Source organism: Papio anubis, chromosome 9 (assembly GCF_008728515.1).
Source record: "Papio anubis isolate 15944 chromosome 9, Panubis1.0, whole genome shotgun sequence".
Lineage (NCBI taxonomy): Eukaryota > Metazoa > Chordata > Mammalia > Primates > Cercopithecidae > Papio > Papio anubis.
In genome coordinates, this window is record NC_044984.1 from 26,269,558 (window position 1) to 26,288,676 (window position 19,119).

At 37.9% G+C, this 19,119-nt stretch overlaps 1 protein-coding gene across 6 annotated transcripts in view; it reads left to right on the forward strand.

Annotated features, from left to right (window-relative positions):
• The window catches only part of ARNTL2 (aryl hydrocarbon receptor nuclear translocator like 2), a 69,329-nt gene that overhangs the window by 13,199 nt on the left and 37,011 nt on the right, over positions 1 to 19,119 (forward strand). For 3 of the 6 annotated variants that reach the window (XM_009180428.4, XM_031650365.1, XM_003906145.5), the window contains exons 2-3: positions 16,018 to 16,168; positions 17,887 to 17,988. In XM_009180428.4, coding sequence (XP_009178692.3) covers positions 16,018 to 16,168; positions 17,887 to 17,988 — 253 coding nt within the window. Of the gene's footprint in view, positions 1 to 16,017; positions 16,169 to 16,680; positions 16,800 to 17,886; positions 17,989 to 19,119 lie in introns of those variants that run through there. The other 3 variants (XM_009180429.3, XM_009180430.3, XM_003906141.5) reach the window with 3 other exon arrangements.

The window sequence follows — 19,119 nt, forward strand, 5'->3', positions numbered from 1 at the left end:
ATTTTAGTCTATTGGACTTAGTAACTGTTTTGGTCCTTATTCTGAACTGCTTGTGCAAATCCAACTCATACTAATCTTCCTGCCATGTTTCTGATCTTTCCGTCTTATGAACTTTGATTTACCTGCCTGCTTATTCCCACTTCATCTTATCTCCTGAATGTGATGATTAAACCTTTTTTTGAGGTGGAGTCTCACTCGGTCTCCCAGGCTGGAGTACAGTGGCACGATCTCAGCTCACTGCAACCTCTGCCTCCCAGGTTCAAGCGATTCTCCTGTGTCAGCCTCCTGAGTAGCTGGAATTACAGGTGCACACGCCATCACGCCTGGCTAATTTTTGTGTTTTTAGTAGAGATGGGGTTTCACCATGTTGGCCAGGCTGGTCTGGAACTCCTGACCTCAGGTGATCCACCCACCTTGGCCTCCCAAAGTCCTTGGATTACAGGTGTGAGCCAAAGGTTTTCAAAGTGTTACTCCCACCCTTTGCCATGATTCTCACTTTTCCTATGTGGCTGTTGTCCACCAATGCTGGAGAAGGCGTTCTGTTCCCGTAGTCTACTGTCAGACTGTGGCTCCCAGTTGATGTCACAGTTTTTAAAAATATACTTTCAGACTCTTAAAATTCAAGACTATAGGTGAATAGTTGCGATGGTTTGGATGTTTGTCCCCTCCAAACCTCATGTCGAAGTTTGATCTCCGGTGTAGGAGGTGGGGCCTAATGGGAGGTATTTGGGTCATGGGACGGATCCTTCATGAATAGGTTAACGTCCTTCCTTGAGAGTAAATAAGTTCTCACTCTGTTTAATTATTTGTTAAAGCTGGTTGTTAAAAAGAGCCTGGTGCACCCTGCCCTCTTGCTTTCTCTCTCCCCATGTGATCTCTGCACACTCTGGCTCCCCTTTACCTTCCACCTTGAGTGGATGCAGCCTGAGGCCCTCACCAGAAGCAGATGTCCCATCTTGAACTTTCCCACTATTAGAATCATGAGCCAAATAAACCCTTTTTCTTGATAAATTACCTAGTCTCAGGTATTCTGTTACAGCAACACTAAGTGGACTAAGAGTAGCTTAGTACAGTAGTCAAGTACGAGATAAACCCAACATCTTTGGCATTGAATGTCACACAGGGAAGTGATACGGCTATTTTATGTACATCAAAACTTCAAGATTATGCGCTGCATTTTCTTCACTAATATGCATAAATGATACTATTTCTCAGTGATTTTGGCCTTCTCCTGCATTTGCCCATACCACCAGAGGCATTCAGAGCCTTTGATTAATACCTGTTAGAACTCCAGGATACACAGGAGGATGTGTTAGATTTTTGAGTTCCATGAAGGATCAGTCTCTTTTGTCACCGTCGTATCTCCAGCCCTCGGCTCAGCATCTTGTTCACGGTAGGTGCTTGAGGAATATTTACTAATTGATCTGCAGGACATTATAGGACCACAGCGGACAAGTACCACTCACCAGGTGGCCATCCATTTAGGAGAATAAGCTAGCTTTTTTTTTTTTTTTAATCATATCCTTTCAATCAGGTTGTACTGCAAACTGGAAAACTGGTTTGAATATATTCTAAGGTTAAAACATAAACATCATTTTTCTGATGTTCACACCCATGCAGTTGGTTTGTGTTTTATCCTGAGTGCCATGCCCTTAGGATCAGCTAGGAAGAACCAACCTTAGTATGTACTGTGCAAGAGATCCAGGGCACCTGCTGATTTTAAGGCCATCTTTAGTACACAGTCCAGTATGAGCAATACAAGCAAATCCACATCTTACCTTAAACATGCTCTAAAATATATATGCATGAGCCACCACACCCAGCCTCCTTTTTTTTTTTTTTTTTTTTTTTTTTGAGACAGGGTCTTGCTCTGTCACTCAGGCTGGAGTGCAGTGGCATGAACCTGGCTCACTTCAGCCTCATCCTCCTATGCTCAAGGGATCCTCCTGCCTCAGCCTGCCAAGTAGCTGGGACTACAGGTGTGTGCCACCACACCCAGCTAACTATTTGTTTTTTGTAGAGATGGAGTCTCACTATGTTGCCCAGAATGGTCTCAAACTCCTGGGCTCAAGCAATCCTCCTGTCCTGGCCTCCCAAAGTGCTTGGATTACAGGCATGAGCCCCTGGCACCTGGCCTTATTTTTCTGAATTAAAAAAGTAATATGTGTTAGTTATAGAAAAGGAAAAGGTAAATTAAGAAAAATAGAAATGGCTTAACCATGTCTTTTATTTTCTGTATTCTGATGCTTTGATATCTGGGATTTGCTGACTTTGGAGGAACTGTCCCTCCTGGGATTAGCCAATACCTAGAGATAGTAAACAATTTGCCCTTGAATGCGCTTTTCAAATATAAACCAGTCCAGAGCCCACTACCCAACCATCTCTTTATTGAGCTCATACAGTCTCGGCTACTATCCACCTAATCTAATCACCCCAGGGCCAGATACCAGATCCCTATGTAGGGACAGCCCCTGTTCCCCAGAGTCTGCTGAAATTATTCAAAGTAGCCAATTCCAAGCTTGCTTAGCCTGCCTCACCTGTTCCTTCAGAAACCAGAATCAAGACTCTTGCCCTCAGTTCTCTCTGTTCCTCTGACTGACCCAGTGCTTCCCCTGTGGCACCTTCAGTGTTGTGGCATGCCCATTCCATGTGGGAATGGCGAGTAACAGTCTGTCTTTTCAGTGGCAATAAATGTCTCCTGATTGATTGACCCTACTTTATCTCAAATTTCTACTAATACATTATATTGTAAAACTAAAGTGAACAAGATACCGTACAAAATTTAATATTTTTAAAGCATTTGCTATTTCATAAGTAATTTGAAAACATTGTATTTAAAGACAGCAGAGGACTCCATCAGATAATTGCACCCTAATTTTTTAGCCGTTCCCTTGTTAAAGCTGTTAGATTTGTTTTCAGGTTTATGCTGCTGAAGTATTTTTATTAATTTCTTTGTACAAAAGTCTTTATGTATGTCTTTAGTAATTTTAGGATAAGTTCAAAGAAATCGAATTGCTAAATCGAAGAACAGCATGTGTTTGTGCCCCTTGATGTAATTTTTCAAATTGCCTTCTGGAAACATTATATACGATGAGCATCCCTAATCTGAAAATCCAAAATCTGAAGTGCCAGAAAATCCTCAACTTTTTGAGTACTGGCATGACACCACAAGTGGAAAATTCCACACCTGACCTCATGTGACAGGTTGTGGTTAAAATGAAGTCAACGTCAATAAACTAGGCATCGAAGGAACATACCTCAAAATAATAAGAGCCATCTATGACAGACCCGCAGCCAACATCATACTGAATAGGCAAAACCTGGAAGCATTCACCCTGAGAACTGGAACAAGGCAAGGATGCCCACGCTCACCACTCCTGTTCAACATAGTCCTGGGAGTTCTAGCCAGAGCAGTCAGGCAAGAGAAAGAAATAAAAGGCATCCAAATAGGAAATAGGAAAATAAGTCAAATTATCTCTCTCGCTGACAATATGATTGTCTATATGGAAAACCCTGAAGATTCTGCTAAAAGGCTCCTAAGCTGATAAATAACTTCAGTAAAGTTTCAGGATACAAAATAATTGTAAAAAAATCAGTAGCATTTTCATGCTGCTAAGCTGAGCACCAAATCAAGAGTGCAATCTCATTCACAATAGCCATTAATACCTAGGAATACAACTAACCAGGGAGGTGAAACATCTATACAAAGAGAATTACAAAACACTGCTCAAAGAAGTCAGAGATGACACAAACAAATGGAAAAACATTCCATGCTCATGGATAGGAAGAATCGATATTGTTAAAATGGCCATACTGCCCAAGGTGGTTTACAGATTCAGTGCTATTTCAATCAAGCTACCAATGTTATTTTTCACATAATTAGAACAAAACTATCCCAAAATTAATATGGAACCAAAAAACCCGAACAGTCAGAGCAATCCTAAGCAAAAAGAACAAAGCCAGAAACATCACACTACCCGACTTCAAACTATACAAGGCAACAGTAACCAAAACAGCATGAGACTGGTACAAAAGCAGACATAGACCAATGGAACAGGTTAGAGAACCCAGAAGTAAAGCCGTACACCTATAACCATCTGATCTTCGACAAAGCTGACAATTACAAACAGTGGGGAAAGAAGTCCATATTCAATAAACTGTGCTAGGATAACTGGCTGGCTATATGCAGAACATTGAAAGTGGACCGCTTCCTTTCACCAGATACAAAAATCAACTCACGGTGCATTAAAGACTTAAATGTAAAACCTAAAACTATAAAAAAAAAGCCTAGAAGAAAACCTAGAAAATACCATTCTGGATGTAGGCCTTGGCAAAGATTTCATAATGTAGTTTCCAAACGCAATTGCAACAAAAACAAAAATAGATAAGTGGGACCTAATTAAACTAAAGAGTTTCTACACAGCAAAAGGAAGTATTAAAAGAATAAACAGCCTAGAGAATGGGAGAAAATATTTGAAAATGTTGCATCCAAAGAAGGTCAAATATCCAGAATCTATAAGGAACTTAACCAGCATAAAACAACCATATTTTAAAAATAGGCAAAGGACATAAACAGACACTTCTCAAAAGAAGACATACATGCAGCCAACAAACATGAAAAAATGCTCACCATCATGAATCATTACAGAAATGCAAATCAAAACCACAATGAGATACCATCTTATGAAAGTCAGAATGGCTATTATTAAAAAGTCAGAAAGTAACAGATGTTGGCAAGGTTGTGGAGAAAAGTGAACACTTACACACTGCCTATGGGAATGTAAATTAGTTCAGCCACTGTGGAAAGCGGTTTGGAGGTTTCTCAAAGAACTTAAAACAGAACTACCATCTGACCCAGCAATCCCAATTCTAGGTATACACCCAAAGGAATATAAATTGTTCTACCAAAAAGACACATGCATTCAAATGTTCATTGTAATACTGTTCACAATAGCAAATACAGGGAATCAACCTAGATGCTCATCAGTGGTGGACTGGACAAAAAATGTGGTACATACACACCAGGGAATGCTACACAGCCGTAAAAAGAATGCAGTCATGCCCTTTGCAGCAACATGGGTGGAGCTGGAGGTTATTATCCTAGGCAAATTAACAGAGGAACAGAAAACCAAAAACTGTATGTTCTCACTTGTTAGTGGGAGCTAAACACTGAGTACACACAGACACAACAAGGGGAACAATAGACGTCGGGGCCTACTTTCTGAAGGTAGAAGGTGGGAGGAAGGGTGAGGGTTAAAAAATTACCTATTGGGCACTGTGCTCCCTACCTGGGTAATGAAATAATTTGTATACCAAACCCCAGCAACATGCAGTTTACACATATAACAAACCTGCACATATATCCGTTAAACCTAAATGAGATTTAAAAAAAAAAAGTCAAAACCTTGTTTTATGCAAAAATTACTTAAAATATTGTGTGAAATTACCTTCATGTTTTGTGTATAAAGTGTATATGAAACATAAGTGACTTCCGTATTTACACTTGGTATCTTACTGGGTATCTGCAGATATTCCAAAATCCAAACAAAATCCAAATTCTGACACACTTCTAAACATTTCAGTTAAGGGATATTCAACCTGTACCAGTTTTCCTTCCTACTAGAAATGTATGAAATTATAAGGATGTCTTCTCACCCCTTCCCCTTCTGTAAGGCACCTTTGCCAGCTCAACAAATGATCGGTTTTATAATTCAGTAATTACTAGATTAGTAGTAATATGGTCAGCCCAAATTTTAAGGAATTAACTAAAGAGACATTGTGGAAACAAATCACTGTCTTGTGTATTTCAGCAGTAGGAAGTGAGGTTGACCTCTTTTATTTGAGCCTTATTGCCATTTCCAGACGTTATTCCTCACTGTCATTTATTGTCTTCATTTTGGTTTTCTGTTTATTGCACTCTCCTCTTACACCTGCTTCTGCTTAGTCTTCTGCTGACCCTCAGGGTGCTGCTGCATCATATTCTTAGAGACATTTCCTCTCCTCCCCATCCCCTCATGTTACACTAGGCAACATGGATCTTCTCTTTTTTAACACACTCTGTCCTCACTTCACTGCAAACAGTGCTCCATAGACCTTTAATCAGCTGGAAATTCTTCACCTCTGAATCCCCAAGTCTGAATTTCTCACTGCAAACCACGGTTTCATATTTTTATGGCTCTCCCACTGGCACCAAATTTCTTTGTCATCCTAATGTTATTTCCAAGCACTCCATCCACTTCCCATTTCCTTTTTTGGCTCCTTCTGTGTGTCTCTTGCTTTCCTGCCCAGCCTGTGATCTGTGATGCACCATTTAACTGTGATGTGATAGACACCACTTACCTGTTTATCTTTTTGAACTTCTACATACTTCCCTGGGAAGTTGCTGGCCTTGGGCAACCCAAAACATTTATTTTCTCTGCTTCAGTTCTCCAGCTGTTATGTGATCATGGACAAAATCACATGCCAGCCGAGCTGTGTGTCCTTGGAATCTAGGATTGTGTGGTTTCCCCTTTATTATTTGGAATTCACGGAAACTAACAGTCTTAAAATAAAAATTCACAGAAAATGAGCCTAAATACATTTTAGTTTTTGGAGTCTGAGACAGTTATGCTTTGTCCCAGGGACTTCCACCTGGGTTCCTTTCTCACCATATGCGAGCCTTCACTCCCCTAAGATGATTTAATCTTAAGAACCATCCTCAGTACTTCCCTTTTAGACATCTTGCTACTTCTGAGGCCAAGGCCAGAAGAATCAAATCCTTCTGTGATGTTTTAATATCGTATCTGAGATGTGATATTTTGGGCTCCTGGCCCCTGCCTGAAATGATTTTTGGCCTTCTCTGTCCAGGCTTAGCAGCAGAGCCATATTTCTCCAACCAAGATAGAGAGGTTTTCAGTTATACAGCTTGGAGTACAGTCTTTATTACAGAAATAAATAGATGAGAGGCCATTCTGTTTAGGCAAAGATGGAATGCATTATGATGAAAGTTGTAGCTTTTGCTAGGAAGACTAATTCCAGAACTGATTTGCTAGGAGGGAGAACATCGTAAATGTTCCCCCTGCCTTGGTGAGGATTGGCCTCAGTAGTGAATAGGGCTGAGGCAGTCCTCGGTAACTACATTAGCTTCCTGCTACCTGGAGGTAAAACTCAGACCCCTCGGTGTTACATCCAAGGCCCTCCATGAACTAGTGCAATCTACCTTTCAAGCTTGATCTCACATCAGTTTTACATTGTGGCCAGCCATACTGATCTTGCTATCCCCCGATAGTCCACATGCCTTCTTTTCTCTAAGTTGCGTGTATGTCTTACAAAAAGTAAGACGTGATACTTAGAAAAGTTTGGAACAATATAGGAAAGCAGAAAAGAGAAAAATCCTTTGGCTACTGAGATGAAACTCCTAGAAACATTTCATTGTGTGTGTGTTTTCTCACCCTTGCAGATGGCATTATTTTTGTTGTTTTTCCATAGTCTTTCGTCCTCCTTTTTAAAACTAAACATTACATAAGCATTTATTTTTTATTTCCATAGGGTTTGGGGGAACAGGTGGTGTTTGGTTACCCGAATAATAAGTTCTTCAGTGGTAATTTCTGAAATCTTGGTGCACCCATCATCCGAGCAGTATATACTGTATCCAATGTGAGGATGAATTGAGCCCAGGAGGCAGAGGTTGCAGTGAGCTGAGATTGTGCTGCTGCACTCCAGCCTGGGTGACAGAGTGAGACCCTATTTTAAAAAAAGTACTAGCAGCAGTAAAATGTAAAAGAGAAAGAATTTAGCACTGAGAAGGGCACAGCATCTTTTTTCTGGTATTCTTGACAAATGTGCACAATCTAAATTTAGTCATGAGGGAATATCAGACAAACTTAAGCTGGAGGACATTCTAGAAAATAACTTCCCAGTACCCTTCAAAAGTCTCAAGAAAGACAAAAGAAGCCTGAGGAACCATTACAGAGGAAAGGAAACAAAGGACAGGTGGCAGGTGCTAAATGCATTGTGTGATCCTGGACCAGCAAAGGACATTAGGACAATTGACAAAATTTGTATAAGGTCTGTAAATTAGATAATAATTGTATGTCAGTGTTAATTTCCTGATCTTGATGATTATGCTGGGGTTAAGACCAACATTATCATTTGGGGAATATTATTGAAGGGTGTATGGGAATTCTTTACACTACCTTTGCCAACCTGCATTTATTTCAAGATAAAAAGGTTAACAGCTTTATAATTAAAAATAAAGCAACAACATTAACTCAATGTTGTTTACCTAACTGACACCTGAGGCATCTACATTGGCTCACCAACAATGTCCACACGTTTTTGCTGGGCTGGTTACTTAATTAGCATCAGTAAGCTTCTGGTTTTCAAACAGATTTCATGTACATTTTTTTGTTTGAAACAAAAAAATTTGTTTCAAACAGATTTCATGTACATTTTTTGTTTGAAACAAACAAATGTGGTTTGTGGGAAATTTCCTCCATCTTAAACAAACAGGGTTGGTTATGTTAAGTGATTTGTCCAAAAAAAAAAAAAAAAAAAACCAGTACTAACAAAGTAGTGGGTAGATGGGACCACAAAGATTTTCTGGGTTTGGACTCTCAGAAGTTAAAAAGGCCACTTTGATTTCTCAAGGAAGTAATTTAAACATTTACACAGAATAAATTATTTTTAACCCAAAGTTATTTACAAGATAATGAAAATGTACGCAAATTTTAAGATATAGCACACTATTGGCCATGAAAGTAGGTAATGGAACAAAAGTTTTAAAGTTTTATGAAAATTGAAAAATTTTCCCGAACTGCCATGGCTTCTGTGAATGTGTGTGTGCATAGGTGCGTATATGCAATGTGTATTCTCTTTCAACCACAATGCCAGATTCCAAATTTGAACCCCTTTGTAACTATGAGCCTAAATCAAGTGGCTACTTGGCTTCCCTCGGTTATGACTTCCAAACAGCTGCTCATTTCCCATAGTTTATTTTCCTCCTTGAGGAATTGATACTAAATAGTAGACCTTTGAAATATTGCAAGATGGATTATCATCACCAGGAAGACAGACGTGGAGCGGAGTGAGATTTAATGCTCATCTCATTTTAAGTAAAATCACAAACTTTCTTTGTAAAAAGGCAATCACAATATCTTCACTTAACTTAAATTCTGTATTATTTTGTTGAGTGTTAAAGAACACATATTACATTCACCACTGAGAAGTCGCTCAGTTTGGCGAGGAAAGACAATATCAAAACATTAAATCATATACCTCCACAATGAGTTATATAAAAGCAGGGCTGAACTTCAATTCCTAACACATGGTCTCATCTTCTGCAGATGTATATGTGGAGGCACAAAGTCAAGCAAACTGGAAAGTTAAAAATGAAATTTTTACTCCTTAAATTATGAGTCACCTACTAACAAAAATAAGAATCTGCATCATGGAGATTATTTCCAAAGAACAGATCCTTTCAGCTAAAACTAACTAGTCTCACTAACCCATATTTTCCTTTTGCTTACAGAAAGCCCTCTGTTTTTAATATACTTCTACTGACATAGTCAGAGTCAATGGAACATAGCTAATTATAAGGCAGTACGCCCCACCCATTAAAGAACATAAAGACCTTTAAAGCTTCAGGTTTTTATTTTGTCGAGAGAAGACTATTCTGCCTGCCTGGAGATAATTCACATTTTTTGTTTAAAGGTTAATAAGGAAGTAGAATAGAAACATGTGAAGATCATGCTTCCCAGAATGGGAGGCAAAAAAAAAAAAAAAAAAAAATCTTCATTTTATTTCTGTCTCTGAACTTATGTGAGGGAAAGAATGTGCTTGCAGAGTGTGTGTTGGAAGTAGGGGGAGTGGTTGGGGGTCTGGTATTATATATTCCAGAGTATGCTGTGGTTTAACGGGAGTGAATTTTTCCTTTTGATTTGTCATTTGATGAAATAAATTCCCTGCACTTTTCTGTAGAGACAGATGGTAATCTGTCATTCAAAATCCAGTAGAATGAAGTCTAGAAGCTGAAGCCGTATTTGATCTCATGTGTTATGTGGTGATCCTGAACTGGTCCCATTTAGAGAATCCAGGCCTAGAAGTAAGTCTTGGGATGTTGCAGACTGGAAACTTAATTCCCAAGTGCGCCATGGTCACTGGTAAAATTATTCTCCCCACTTCTTTATCATGAGATCTATTATTCCTGTGAAGGTGGTAAAAATAATATGTGTTGTTTAAAGAAGAAAGATAAGACATTGATCTGTGAAAGAGGTAGAACATGAATTCCTTAGAAGTCCCTGTGTGTCCTTCATGGTCACACCCCCCTTTCTTTTCCCGAAGAGAACCACTGTTCTGACTTTTGTCTTAACTAGCCCCTTGCTTTCTGTATAGGGAGATATCTGTATACACAAACGAACAAACAAACAAACAAAAAAGCTCTGAAAAAACCCAGGTATTCCTAAAATTGATTAGTTTTACTTTTTTTTTTTAGTTGTTTTTGAACTTTATATAAATTTTTAAAAACATGCAATGTGTTTTTGACAGTGACTTTTTTGCCCTCAGCATTATGGTTTTTCATTGTTGTTGTTGTCATTGTTGTTTGTTTTAGAAGACAGGGTCTCACTCTGTCACCCAGGCTGGAGTGCAGCACACTCACTGTAACCCTCAACTCCTGGACTCAGGCAATCCTCCCACCTCAGCCTCCTGAGTAGCTAGGACTATATGTACGCACCACCGTGCTTGGCTAGTTTTAAAATTTTTTTGTAGAGACAGCATCTCGCTATGTTGCCCAGACTGGTCTCAAACTTCAGGCCTTACGTGGTCCTCTTACCTTGGCCTTCCAAGTCTTCATACTGGAATTACAGGCATGAGCCACTGCACCTGGCCAGCATTATGTTATTTAATTCATTCATGTTGAGTATAGCTGGGCTTCATTCATTTTTGCTGCTGTTAGTATTCCATTCAGTAACTAAGCAATGTACCCATTTTACTGATGAAAATTTAAAGTTTCCAGTTTTCTCAGGTTTTTGTGGTTGTTGTTCAATTACAAGCAATGTTGCTAATGCATTTCTTATACACCTGTCAGCTAATACACAGTAAGAGTTTTTCCATATGCCTAGGAGGGCAATGCCAAGTCATATATTAGATATGTGTTCACCTTTATTAGGTAATGTAAAACTGGTTTCCAAAGTGGCTGTAGCAACTTACATTCCTGCCAGCAGAGCATGAGCCTTTCCATTGCTCCACGTCCTCACCAACACTTGATATCATCAAATTTTTCAATTGTAGCCATCATATATTAGTATATCATTACAGTTTCCTTAGGATTTTCCTGGTTACCAATGAGATTGAGTATCTTTCATCCATGTGTTGACAACCAGAATTTCTTTTATGAATGCCTATTCAAGTATTTTATCCAGTTTTCTATTGAGTCATTGGTCTTTTTCTTATTGATTCAAAGCCATTCTTTATATAATCTGAATACTAACCCTTTGTTGTTTATATGTCTAACAAATATCTTTTCCTAGTTTGTAGCTTGTGGTTTCATTCTCTTTGTAGTGTCTTTTGATCAACATTAACTTAAAGATTGTCACATTTAACAATCTTTTCCTTTATTGTTTTTACATTTTATGTCTTGGGAATTTCTTTCTATGAAATAAAAATACTCTCCCTCCTTTAGAGTTGTCTTAGTCCATTGCTGCTGTTATAACAAAACACCTTAGGCTGGGTAATTTATAAACAACCAGTTGTTATTTCTGACAATTCTAGAGGCTGGGAAGTCCAAGATCAAGGCACGGGCAAGTTCACTGTCTGGTGAGGGCTGCTCCTTCTGCTTCTACGATGGTATCTTCTTGCTGCATCCTCACTTGGCAGAAGAGGCAAAGGAATGGAAGGGACAAACTTGTCCTCTCAGCCCTTTTACGGTGGCACTAATCCCATCTATGAGGGTGGAGTGTGCATGACCTAATCACCTCCTAGTGGCTCCACCTTTTAGTATTGTTGAACTGGGAATTAAGTTTCCACATGAATTTTGGAGGAACACAAACACTCAAACCATAGCAAAAGTTTCTCTATTCTGTTTTTGTTTTTTACATTTAGGTTCAAATTCAACTGAATTTGTTTTTGTATTTGGTGTAACACAGGGAGTCCGGTTTCATCTTTTCCATAGAGAAAACCAATTGATCCCAGACCATTTACTAAAAAGTGATTTTTTTCTCCCACATTGATCTGAAATACCACCTTTGATATTTAGCAGATATCCGTATTACATGTCTGGGCTTTTTGTTCTCTTCCATTCATCTATCTATCCTCATGCCAGTACTACACTGTCTTAATTACTGTGTCTTTACCAGTCTTGATATCTGATAGGGCCAGTGTTCCCACCTTTTCCTTGGTTATTCAGGACCCATTGTTCTTCTGTATATAGTTTGCATATACAAGTATATTCCACTTGAGAGGTTCCACCAAAAAATTAAGTATTTTGAGAGGAATTGCACATCTATTTTAGGATAATTTACATCTTTAGTATATTGAAGCCTCCAATTCAAAAGCCTGGCATATCTTTCCATTAATTTGGATCTTTCAAAATATTTTAAATAAAGTTTTAGTTTTTTCCATAAAGACCTTATACATTTATTAGATTTATTCTTTAGATAGTCTGTATTTTTGAGATTATTATAAATTCTATCTTTTAAATATCATTTTCTTACCATTTGTTACTTTGAATAGAAAGGCAATTGATTTTTACATATTGATTTATATACAGCCAACTTGCTATATCCTCTAACTTTAATGATTTATATATTGATTATTTTGAATTTTCTATGTAGTCAATTATATCATTTCTCAATAAGAGCAAAACAATTTTATTTCTTAATTTTATATTTCATTTTTCTTTTTCTTGCCTTACCCTACTGTGAGCTCTTCTAATATAGAATTAAGTAAGGGTGTTCTTGTTTCTGATCTTAAAAAGAACACTTTCAATATTTCTTCATTAGTATTTCTACATTTACTGAGATGATGTATAGTTTTTCATTTATTTGTTATTGTAGTAAATTATATTCATTAGTTACTAATATGAAGGTACTTCTGCATCCCTAAGATGAAACTATCTTAGTCATGATGGATGGTTATTTTTACACATTTCTGAATTTTGTTTGATAATGTTTTATTAAGATTTTTGGATTTTTGTTTGTGAATGAGATTGGCCTGTAATTTTCCTTTTGTACTGTCATTGTCAGGTTTTCATATCAAAATTATGTAAGCCTCCTTGACAAAGAAAAGTTGAGGGTCAAGGTAGTCCCTCTTTTTTCATATAGTGGAATAGTTTGTGTAAGGAAGGATATAGGAATATTCGGGTTTTTATTTCTCTTTGTTTCAATATAGGTAAGTTAAAATTCTATAGAAAATGCTCCATCTAAATTTTTTAATATTTAGCATGATTTTTAATGATATTTTATTATCTTTTAAATTTCTTGTGCATGTAAATTATGACCCCAAATTTTTTATTTTTTTGTACATTTTTTTCTTTGAAAAATCTTGCCATAAAGTTGTTAGAGCTTCCAATCATTTGAAAGAAACTTTGTTTAGCTTTTTTGATCTACACTCTTATATGTTTATATTCTATTTCATTATTTCTGGTCTTATTTTTATGATTTTCTTTCTTCTAGTTCTTTGGATTTATTTTACTGATCTTTTTCTGATTTCTTAAATTATTTACTTATTAAATTTCAATTTTTCTTTTTTTAAACATTGTTAAAATTTCACTCTAAGTAATGCTTATGCATCTCTACACATTTTTGTGTATGACATTTTATTAATATTTAATTGCAAATATTTTGTCATTTTACATTTGAATTTCCTCTTATCCCATAAATTATTTGTGGGATTCTTGATTTACAAAGATATAGGGATTTTCTGGTTATCTTTTTGTTACTGACTTTCAACACAATTACACTGAAGTCAGAAAATATTTTATGTGTGGTATCAATTTGTCAAAATCTTTGAGACTGATTTTTGGTCCAGTATATTGTCAGTCTTTATAAATGCTCCATAGTTGGCCAAAACCAATGAACACTGGTGTTTCAAGCTGCTAGGCATAGTGCTCCATATATGTGTGTTATATGAATGAAGCTTGCCGATCGTGCTAGATAAATCTTCTATATCATTATTTTTACTACTTGATCTATCAGTTACTGTCAAAGATGTGTTAAAAATCTTCCACTATTATTGTAGACTTATTACATTCTCCTTGTAAATATTGTTACATATTTTCAATCTGTGTTATTGGGTACAAATTACCTTAAACTTTTTATATGCATATTAATGTGGAAATATAGTTAATTGCAGAGGCTCAAATTTAGACTATAGGTTATTTTGGTTCAGTGATTCTGATTTTTATATTTTGTAAAACATTTAATAAACCTCACTTGAGACAAAAAGAATTTTTTAAAATCACACTTAGCAATTCAGAGTTAAAAATATTGGTGTCTCTTGACCCTGTTAACCCATTTCTGGGATACTGTCCAAAATAACCAGAAGTAGATAAAAAGCTTTATGTACCAAAATACATATTTGTACTGGGAAATAAAATAAAATTAAATGTCAGTTCTAACAATAGGAGAGTGGTTAAATAACTGGACATAGCTACGTGATAATGTATTATACATCCATTAGAGTCATTTATAAAGAATTTATAATAAAACTGGAAAGTTATTATGTCACAATGATGCATAAATCTGACTACAGTCGGTCCCTCTTACCCATGGGGGATATGTTCTGAGACTCCCCAGTGGATGCCTGAAACTGCAGATAATACCAACCTCTACATATATGAATTTTTCCTACACATACATACCTATGATAAAAGTTCAATTTATAAATTTAGCATAGTAAGAGATTAACTACAATAATTAATAATAAAATAGAACAATTATAACAATGTGCCAGAATCATTTCTCTTGTGCTTTGGGGCCACTATTAAGCAAAATAAGGGTTCTTTGAACACCAGCATTGTGGTACTGCAACAGTGGCTCTAATAACCTAGCCAGCCACTAAGCAACTCGCGGGCAGGTGACATATACAGCGTGGATATGCTAGATAGAGGGATGACTGTGGTGTGAGATTTCATCATGCTACTCAGAACCATGTGCAATTGATAACTTATGAATGATTTATTTCTGGAATTTTCCACTTAATATTTTCAGACCAAAGTTGTGCATAACTGAAACCATAGAAAGCAAACTGCAGATAAGAGGGGACTACTGTATACTGTATGATTTCAATTACCTTAATGATAACTACAGAAAAAAATTCTAGGAAGAAGTATCTCAAAAGCATTGTAACATTAATTGATGTAACATTGGTGGAAAAATGGTTTTTCCCGCTTCCTTTCTATTTTTCTGTGTTTTCTGCGTTTTCTACCATATTCAAATTTCTTTTACAATATAGGAGGAAAGCCTTAAAAGCATGAACCTAGAAATGCTTATTTAATTAATACTTGAGTATACACAATTAGTCTTTCATTCTATATTATGTTGGTTTTGGCTGATATATATATAATATGTGTGTGTATATATATAGTGTGTATATATAGATACAATGTGTGTGTGTATATATATTTTATATATATATACATTTTTTTTGAGACAGAGTCTTGCTCTGTTGCCCAGGCTAGAGTACAGTAGCATGATCTCAGCTCACTGCAACCTCTACCTCCCAGGTTCAAGGGATTCTCCTGCCTCAGCCACCTGAGTAGCTGGGATTACAGATGCCCACATTGCGCCTGGCTCATTTTTGTACGTTAATAGCGATGGCGTTTCGCTGTGTTGGGCAGACTGGTCTTTATCTCCTGACCTCAGGTGATCCACCCGCCTCAGCCTCACAAAGTGCTGGGATTACAGGCATGAGCCACCGCGCCTGGCCTTAGCTGGTATTTTTTAAATATCAAGATAGAAGTCATTTAAAATGTGTGATATGGATATGTACAAAGTTAAAGTTAATGCTTAAAATAAATGTCTTGTACTCTGCTGCCCGTAGGTAAAGTGTTGAGAGAGGAGAACCAGCGCACTGCTCCTGTGGTTTCCAGCCGCGTGAGTCCAAGGACAGGACCAACAGCTATGGGGTCCTTCAGCTCACACATGACAGAGTTTCCACGAAAACGCAAAGCAAGTGATTCAGACCCATCCCAGTAAGTGAATTTGTTCCTCTAACCCAGTGAGAGCTTTGACTCTAGGGAGAAGAGGAAAATATTCCTTTTAAAATCTTTAATTATTTCCAAGTTCATGGTAACATTTGGAGACAGGAGAGTACTTATCTACCCAACTGCTACCTTTGTCAATGACTGACTTGGAACTTTTCCATCCAGCTCTGAAGAAAGGTATCTAGGAGGGTCAGCTAGAGTCTGAAAGAGACATAGGAACATGAGTTTTATTTGGTTAATGTTTATGGTCATGGCAAGATACTTGCCTTCCTTACTGAAATCCTTATAAACATGAGGAGAACACCTTGGATGTTTGACTTAAAATAATAATGACTACTTCTCACCTTACTCATCATGTATAGAATAACCAACCCTTGGTTATCTGTGGTCAGTTTAATCATATAAAACTCGTGCTTTCCATATTTATTAAGTCAAATTGATAATAAAGTCAATGGTAAGAATACCCACTGTCTCCTTATTTATTTTTGTTACCCCTGCAGCTTCAGTCCTAAATATTCTTTAATGACTTCCCCAAAGCTGGAGTTTATATGGTGAAAACATCAGGGCAAGCCAGGTACAGTGGCACACGCCTGCAGTACTAGCTACGCGGGAGGCTGAGGTAGGTTCATTTGAGCCCAGATGTTTGAGACCAGCAAGACCCCATCTCTAAATAAATAGGTATAAAATTTAGAAAACATTAAGGAAAAATAAAGATAGCCGTCTAGAGCAACTCATCATAGGCTGGTACTTTACATAAATGTGAGAGTTGATGACAGTTCTCCATCATGAATGAAGGGAAAAATCCTGAGTTGGGAGTTGGAGGTCAAGATAAGGACATAATAAAACATCCTGGCTCTTTTTTGTTGTTGTTGGGGGATGATATTCAGCTCTTCACTTACACAGTGGGCACATGCTAGCTCTTTTTAACTCAGTTCTTCCCAATACACTTTATAATTTAGCTTCAGTTCCCAAGACAGTAGAGTAAATACTAAAGCACTTCCCACGCCACATATAAAGGATTGGAAGGTTTTCTACTGTTTTTGGTTGTCTCTGTTCCCTTAGTCTCTTCCATTAACATGGATGCTTCTGAAAACTATAGTTGATGAAGTGACAGTCTTTTTAGACTCTCTAGCTGTTTTCCATCCTAAATTATCAGTCAATAGCCCCCACTTAACTTGAGCTAAAAGTGACTGTTAGTTCTTTTTATTTGCTTCCTTATTCTTCAGAATCATAAGCACCACTGTTCTTTCTCAGTGTCTAAATATGATTTCAGCAATTGAAGTGGGAACAGTGAATATAGAGGTAGCCCAGCTTCGTGCCACATGGCGGGGCACAGATGAGACCTTGCAGTGGTTTGGGGGTGAAATGGAAAGTGGGGTCAGTGCTAGCAAAAATGTAAGAAACATGCAAAGTACTGACAGTACCGACATTTTTTTTGTCAGCAAGCAACACTGAAGATTATTTAGGTAACTACTCACATTTTAGAAGAGGAAGAAGCTAGAACTCAGAAATGTCAAGCAGTTTGCCCAGCATCACACAGCTTGTTAGAATGCCTGATTCCAGATGTGGTATTTTCTTCACTTCACCCAGCTTCCTGTCACTGGGTAGCTGGACAGAGTGGGCTGCTTTCTCCACTTGAGGACAGGCTTGCTGTCCATTCCCAGAACATCTGGGTAGGGGGTGACCCAAGGCCTCCTTCCTTCCAGGTCAGGAATCATGACAGAAAAAGTGGTGGAAAAGATTTCTGAGAATCCCCTTACCTATCTTCTTTCAACAAGGATAGAAATATCAGCCTCCAGTGGCAGCAGGTAAGTCCTGGACCGTTTTTGACATACTCCCGCCCCTACTTGAAGAGGGCATAGAGTGGCAGTGAAAACGTAATACATGTCCCGCTGATTTGCTCATCATCTATCCCAGAGCTTCTCCTTTCTGCCCCAATCCTTCCTTTATCCTACCAGTCTCTGTTCCCTTTAATGAAATTATGGATGTCAAAGTACGTGGTGCTGACTATATAGTGTCCTTCCCCAGGACTCAGTGCAGGAAAGCCAGTCAATAGGTGAGGCTGATTTCACTCACGTAGCCTCAGAGTGCTGGATATTTTTAAAAACGAAGAATATGTGAGAATGTCCACCCTTTCTGTGGCACTGTTAGTTTTGAATGGAGAGCTGGTTTTTTGTTGTTGTTGTTCTTTTTTTTTTTTTTTTTTTGGAGACAGAGTCTCACTCTGTCGCCAGGCTGGAGTGCAGTGGCGCAATCTCGGCTCACTGCAACGTCCGCCTCCTGGGTTCAAGTGATTCTCCTGCCTCAGCCTCCCGAGTAACTGGGACTACATGTGCCCGCCACCACGCCCGGCTAATTTTTGTATTTTTAGTAGAGATGGGGTTTCACCATGTTGGCCAGGATGGTCTCAATCTCAACTTCATGATCCACCTGCCTCGGCCTCCCAAAGTGCTGGGATTATAGGCATGAGCCACCGCACCTGGCTGGAGAGCTGGTTCTTTAAAAGGGTCTTTGATGAATCTGTGGAATGTAGTCATTAAACATTTATTGGGTTGCTACTATGTGACAGTCAGTAGACTAGGAGAGATAGAGACACAAAGGTACAGGAAACTTGTGCAAGTGGAAAAGATACAAACAATTATTTTACATCATCATAACTGCTATAATAGAGACCCTGGGTACTATGTCAGCAAATAAAGTTAGGCATTTAAGTAAGATTTAAATGCTTCCTGGAAAAGTTGACTTAAGCTAAGTTTTAAATGAAAAATAGAAATAAGTCTACAGCCAGGTATGATAGCTCATGCCTGTAATCCTAGCACTTTGGGAGGCAGAGGTGGGAAGATCGCTTGAGCCCAGAAGTTCGAGGCTGCAGTGAGCTATGGTCACGCCACTGCATTCCAGCCTGGGTGACAGAGTGAGACCCTATCTCTATAAAAATA